This window comes from Pollicipes pollicipes, unplaced genomic scaffold (assembly GCF_011947565.3).
Source record: "Pollicipes pollicipes isolate AB1234 unplaced genomic scaffold, Ppol_2.1 Scaffold_7261;HRSCAF=8764_pilon_pilon_pilon, whole genome shotgun sequence".
Lineage (NCBI taxonomy): Eukaryota > Metazoa > Arthropoda > Thecostraca > Pollicipedomorpha > Pollicipedidae > Pollicipes > Pollicipes pollicipes.
This window is the reverse complement of record NW_023597054.1, coordinates 31454044-31461247: the sequence shown is the minus strand read 5'-3', so window position 1 is coordinate 31461247 and position 7204 is coordinate 31454044. Positions and strand designations below refer to the sequence as shown.

The window sequence follows — 7204 nt, the reverse complement described above, 5'->3', positions numbered from 1 at the left end:
CAACTGCAAAGTATTCACGCAGTGAATATCATCGAATATACAACCACTTAGTTAGTTATCGGGTGTGAGAGCGCGTCAACTGTGCTGGTTGTTTAAGTCTTACAACCATTGCAATATGTATATAAATATAAATAAATAAATATATATATATATATATATATATATCAGTCTTGAGGATCAGACAGAGCAGTTTGACATAGATGCTTTGAGTGGGCATGATGTAATATGCTTGCCCAATCCTTTAAAACGTTGTGCTGCCCTCATACAAAATATCTAGCTATTCATTGTTTCATTTGATCTTGTCATTGTAGCGCCTATAGTAAAATGCAATCGTGATTGCAGCCCAAGAAATTAAGACGTCTCGCCGAGGGCTTTTTTACCGGAAGCAGCGAAGGCGGCTAGGCCTGATGTAGATGCTCCCGCACTCTTCTGAGACATCTATACAATCCAAACATGCATTTACCTGAGGGAGTTTTCCATCCAGTACACCAGTCCACAGGTCAAACAAACGGAGAGCGGCCACGTCATGGCTGCATCATGGGTCTTCACATGTGATGCTCTCAAGTCTGGAACAGATGCACACATTATAAGCGTTATCATCAGGTATACTCCGGCACATGTGAACACGGCTGGAAGGCACAGCTGAAGCAATGAATACATCAGCATCATTAATACCGTGATGCATTCGACATATCAAGACCAGGCCTCTTAACGACTGGGACACTCTTTGAGTGGTCTTGGCTCAAAACACAGGCATCAAAATGCATATTTCAAGGGATTGAGCCAGAAATCGCACACACAGGTTCACTACGTCCACCCACCCCGTGATGAACGATTACATGCTCCTATTACAGGTTCTCATTAGAAATAAATACGCCAGATGTGTCCTCCCACCTACTTCGTCTTCAGCAACAATTTTCATGGACCAAATAAATGCTTTACGATTCGGTAGCATTTACGCTAGTTTATACCGAATTTAGTATAACTTAAGGAAAAGGCCAATTCCAACCAATTCATATCGAGTTCACCGTTGAACAATGTAAATGATGATATGGGGATTGTGAACTGCCTAAATGTAACATAATCACGTAAATACTTGCCGTTAAAATAACGCTTCCGGTTTCATCTTCCTTCAGCTGAAGTTTTAAAAATGATAGCATCAAAGCAGACGCACTGGTTACTGTTCATGTTGTTATTGGTGGTCAACTGATTTGCTGCAACGCTCACAACTCCACAGACCTTAAATCGCTAACCCACAGGTGTCATAGACGGGCTGTCGGTACAGACTGCATTCGAGGGCGTCACCTGACCGATCACGGATCGCACCTCTGCACCGGTCAATGGCAGGACGCCACATCATGAGGGCGATCCTCATACCACAGCCCACTTCACGCCCCCCCCCCCCCCCCACAGCAGTCCCGTGCTCGATACTAACAAGCACAACAAATCGAAACAAACATCCAACAAAGCACATCAACAACGGCAACAAACGTCACAACCCTTAACGGCTAATGAGTGGCACTAAACCTATCAGATCCGGGTACGGAACGCTGCCACAGGTTGTAGCGGTTCCCGTCCCTAGTCAGTGACGGCTCCTGATTTATTGTTTCATGTATTTTCGCTTATAGCAGAACTGTATTTCTTCCTTTTTGGTAGCCCCAGAGTGCATCCAGAGTCCGCGACACCTGCAGCTGTCGCGACTGTCGTCATGACAACTGCCGCCATCACAACGATTGCAGAATTTGTTGAGGCCGTTGTTGCTTTTACGGGTTACATGTATCACTTTTAGCTGTTTAGATCCGAGCATTGCGGGCCTGACGGTTAAGTATTGGACCTACTGGTACGAATGACGTCAGTCCAAATCAACGTTTGTGATTTGTACAGCGGGCGGCAAAGGACAGCCACGAGAAGCGCATTGGTTGAAGTTTGAACCAGTGAGTCACTTTATAGACCATGTAAAACTCCGTTTCCCAAAACCAAAGTGCCCTTCGAAAAGAGCCACAGTGCCATACGCCATAGATGAGAAATCGACGCCGTAATGAGAAAAAAAGCAAATGAGACGTATTACTTGCATAGTTGGGAGCGGAAGTCCAATGAGATGTCTCCCATAGGAGCGATTTTTGACATCCGAATTTTGAGTGTTTAGACGAATTTCGAAAAAATCGGCATTTCCGAGCAAATCGGATACGTCTGATCTCACGAAAGGTGAAAAGTATAAAAAGATGGCGCACTCAATTTAAAAGCGAACACGTGCCCACACAACCGTTGGATAAAAACACAATGAGAAAGGCTATCCTGCAAGGTTGAAATTAGCCGCACACAGCTTCCACACACCTTACAGCAGACACACTGCAATGTAACTGTCACCCCTTGACGTAATTGGTCGTCATAGTTACTTTTTCAATCCATCTCCTCCCACCATGTACAATGTTTCATGGTGACACAAGCAATTGTGTCCTACAACACGTTTTCTTGTCCTTTTATTCTTTTTCTTCTTCCTTATCTTCTTGTCGATGTATAGTTGCACTGATCTATTTGACACTTGCGGTGCACTAATTTTTAGTTTTAACCCTCTCCTGCTTGGGACGCCTAGAAGCAAGCCGTACGCTTGAAGTCATCGCAAAAATAAGGGATGGTACGACTGCGTTACCCTATGTCAACGATGCTCATGTATGCAAGGAACTTTACGTCAGTTGTCTAGTGCGTGTCCAAAGAGATCCAAGCACCAGTAAATGGTTTTGTGTTTAATAATGAACAGGCTAATGGCGACTGGCGCGGAGGATGCTTTGCGTAGACCGTGATATGCTGTGCTGTCAAAAGGGATTGTTCAGCTACGCGCCAGGCAAGGGGGCAAGCACTGGTAGTGAAAGCGAAACGGGGGGGGGGGGGGGGCGATAGATGGTAAAACTGTCCTCATTTGTCCCCCGGCTTCCAACCATAATTTTGCGCTGACCCGTCAGTAGGATCACGCGCTCTGTCCTCATCTTGCTGGCGGTCGCAGCTGTTCATGAAACTGAACCAATGAGAACAGAATCGAGCAGAACTCCCACACACAAAAATTATAACACATGTTGATCATATCTTTGTTCAAATTTCGGTACATATATTTGCTAATCACGGTCCAGCTGACAGACCTGGGTGCCTAAAAATGAGACCGAGAAAAGTGATACTATATTACGATAAGAAACAAATGTTGTGCACCTGTCTGTCTGCCCGGCTTGTCCTGTTTCACCTGTTTTACACAGCCCCGTCTGACGTTTCAAAGTATTTTCTAGTTCATTTTGATTTTTCATTAAGAAAAGCTGTCATTTCATTAGAAAAGCTGTCATCTTAGAATGCTTGAAACCATACAAAATGCAAGCATCCACCGCGACTCAGATATCTGCTTGAAACCATCCCAAACGTGGTTCAGGTCAAAATGCGCTGCTAATGTACGCGGTCAGGCGTGAGTAAATGGCAAATCAAGGTTTTAACTGAGGGGGGGGGGGGGCTTGCAGCTTATTAGGCGCTTGGTGGTCACTGGTGGAGATTATCCCACTTCAGTTAATATCTTTAACAGGCCCTGACCGAACCTAACGTCTAAAACGCTGATCGCCCAACCAGGATCCCCAAACAGCGGCCTTCTTGCTCTTGGCGAGGCCCCGCCCCCCGGCGGCGATTGGTTCAGTTCGGCCGCCGCGGCTGCTGATTGGCCTGCGCGACCATCAGTAGCGCCGGACGGCAGCAGCAGCTCAGGCTCCGGCGCGGTCACCAGAGCGCGTGCGCCATGTCACCCATGTGCTCGACGCTGTTCCGACCGTGGGCAGAGCCGGCGGCCGAGGCGGGCCGGACCGGCTCGAGTCGAACCGAGTCGACCCGGACCGCTCCGAGCCAGCGAGAGCCGCACCGGACCGAGTCGAGTGGGACCGATGGGCGGCGGACGCCGGAGCCGGTCCGGTGCGGGCGGTGCGGTTCTCAGAGACGCCCCTGTACGGGTCGGAGCCTGCAGCGCAGCCGGTGTCGGGCGCCCTGTACCGAGGCACCAGCTGGAGCGCGGCCGGCGTCCCGCTTGGCGCGTTCCTGGGCGCGCCCCCCGGCCGCCGCCGCCGCTGGCCTGGAGCGCCCTCCACCTGCTGGCCGAGGAGGAGCGTCGCAGGCGGCTAGAGCCGGCGGCGGCGCGACAAGAAGTTCTGTTGCCCAAAGTGCCCGATGACGTTCTCCAACAAGGGGCCAGCTGACCGGCCACTTCCGGAAGCACACGGGTGAGTGGTGGAGCACTTTCGCGGACTGGATCAATCCACGGAGTGCGGACCAATCCGCTGCCTGCATTGGATCGGATTAGAAATTTCCGCCGCAGTATGGGTTAGGACCAGACCGGATTCTCACATAGGCCCGCTCACATGGAGTGAACAAATTGAAATCCAATGAAATGGGAGTCATCACTAAATAGTGCCTGAAATGCTTGATATAGGCATCAATTCAGGAAAGTATTTCTACACCCAAAAAATAGAATAGTTGTTATGTCAAAGTAGTGTGAAAACGGCTACACAGTCCATCACTGAGTGATAGATTCCTCGAAAACAATTTTCGATGAACAGCTTATATTGACCAATCGATTTGAGTGACTTTGCCAACTTTGAGCTTAACACCAGCCTCATATTAAGTATGCTGTTTCAACTGATCCATTTTCAGGTTAAAGCCGGGCCAAAGTTGCAGCCTCATTACTATTTATTCCCCCTCCAAAACGGACATTTCTCAAAAAACGGGCACGTTTTCCTCTACAACTAAGGACCAAAGGTATCTTTCTCACACAGCATTACTTGCCGGATTCAAGTTTCGGTGCTCTTTGCACCCAGCAAAGAGACTTTGGCATGAGGTAGGTACTTATTGATTTGTGTCCTATCTATTCTACTCCCACTTGCATCACCCCACTTGCATGACCCAGTCTTCCATAATGATTTAGAAGGTACCAGGCACTTCACACGGGAAGTCAGGAGATTGATGCGGGTGAACATGCCATCCAATACGGCCCATCATACCCCAAATGAAGATTTGGCTGCGTTTGGAGTAGCTTGTGAGATCACCAGAGCCCTCGGCAAGCAGCTTTAGCTTCCATGCATTCCATGATGTCAAAACGCCAGCGGTCATTGCAGATGTCGGAAGACGGGTGACATATGCCTAGCTCACGTTCACGTCTTGTGAACGCGGGAAAATTCTTTATTTGTGCCTATGGCACTTACAACGCATGCGAGGCTACCTCACTTTGACTTTATCGCTGCATGCGTATCACTGCGTATAACTGCGCACAACTGACCTACGCTTACCCACCATATTACTGTTGGTAGGCCAAATTGCGCGGGAGAAATTTTGAAAAGCGAGATGCAATACTTTACGTGTCGCTGACAGCGGAAAAAAGCGCCGGCTTCATTCGCTTCCCATGCCTATTTCCATTCACTGGGCGTACAGTTTCAAAGTAAAATGCTCCAACATCCTGTTTCGGCAGAAGCAGTGTATGTGGATAAAGGGCAGAGTGGTCGCCGATGGTGTAGTGGTTAACGCGTCTGGGTTAATCCGCTGCATGTCTGGGAAACCAGGGGTACAGGGTTCGATTCCCCGTGGCGCCCGCCCTTCCTGGCAGGGTGAGAGGCAGGCGACGCCATTTAGCTTCAGCAGCTGACTGCGTCGTAAAGCCCCTATGGCGATGACGAATTAAGGACAGATCCGTCGCTGATATTGTGTGCTAACATATCTACATCAACATTTGCTGTCCCGTAAAATAAGTAAACACCAGGTACAAAGAAACGTAAAAACCCTGCAGCGGACCGGCCCACATCTTCTATAACTAAGCATTACATTATATATTCTCTTTATGTAGTATGCAGCATTCAGTTTTTATTTCCGAGGACCAAGCGTTTTACACTTCCCTCGTGTTTCCATGTTTCAGTGTTCATCGTGACTAGAAGTGTCTATCTCGGCCCACCGAACCTCCGCCTCTGTTTCAACGTCTGTACCATGGATTAAGCATATTTTGCTCTCAAAATTTGTTTTAATTCGTTTATTAGGTGGCCTCAAGTGTTGATGTTTAAATTGTACAGTTTAAAGCGTGCAATTAAACGACAGCCCAAGCAAGCCGATCTTACTTCGATAGATTGTTTCCTCTGCCCCACTACCAAACCAGATCTGTAGGAATATATTTCCAGCACTTTGCAAACAAATTTTCTCCTGCTTTTCACCGTAGATTATATGTCGCCTTCATTTACGTCATGACCACGCTCACAAAAATGACGCGAGGAGAAACATGGCCTTAGGTGAAGAGCCTAAGATAAGCCTTTTTAGGGCTACTAATGTTTTATAGACGGTTGGTAAATTCGCGGTGCTTTGTGGAGACCAGAGCAGATCCTTGCACACCAGCTGTAGTAGCCAAAGATATAGACTGACAGCTTGCATTGTCATGAACGCTATCAAATCGATGACCGTCTTTCACAATAAATAGCTCTCTTTCGCTCTCGCGTAACATCAGTAACATCACAAAGCCACAAAACCTGTGAAGGCTCGTGCACCCAGCATCTCTTCAGGTCATTGACCCTCTTCTTGCCGGCAGGGGAGCGGCCGTTCGAGTGTGAGACGTGTCACAAGCGCTTCACCGCAACGAGGAGCTGACCCGCCACACACGCATCCACACCGGCGACCGGCCGTTCGGCTGCGAGATCTGCGGCAAACGGTTCGGGCCGCAAGGACCACCTCAACAAACACCAGCGCACCCACACCACGCCCTTGTACGCCGCCTATGCGTCTATGACGTCAGCCCCGCACGGAGTGCTCTCACCATTCCCATTCGGGTATGGTGCGGAGACGTGCAAACTGCTGCAATAATTGTGTGTATGTGTGAATTATGATTTTTTGCCATTATTATTTAAAGTGATGTGAGGCTGGAGGTTGCGTCATAAGTGATGATAGTTTGCGATTTTCCGGATACTTTGAACGGGAATTCATGTGCTCAAACGATGTGCTTACAGATGTGTATTTTGGAAATATATTGTCAATCTTGAACTTGATCTGTCTTAATGTTTCATCTCAACTGAATAAATCATCCAATTTTCCTGAAGGCCACATGTTTATAATTATTTTTATGCACTGCCATTGGTGGCAAGAAAACACAACATTTATGTTTGTTGCCCATGATCCGTGCACCGCACCACACAGCTATTCGTTGCAGCCGTCGATA

General features: G+C 48.0%; 1 protein-coding gene across 1 annotated transcript; it reads left to right on the top strand.

Moving 5' to 3' along the window:
* Positions 1-2662: 2662 nt before the first annotated feature.
* Positions 2663-6945, top strand: LOC119111301 (zinc finger protein 467-like). The gene is given in 7 exon segments (XM_037235115.1): positions 2663-2688; positions 3807-3936; positions 4144-4203; positions 4205-4241; positions 6581-6619; positions 6622-6704; positions 6706-6945. Coding segments are annotated over 7 exon segments (522 nt in total). The 3' UTR covers positions 6853-6945.
* Positions 6946-7204: the final 259 nt, after the last annotated feature.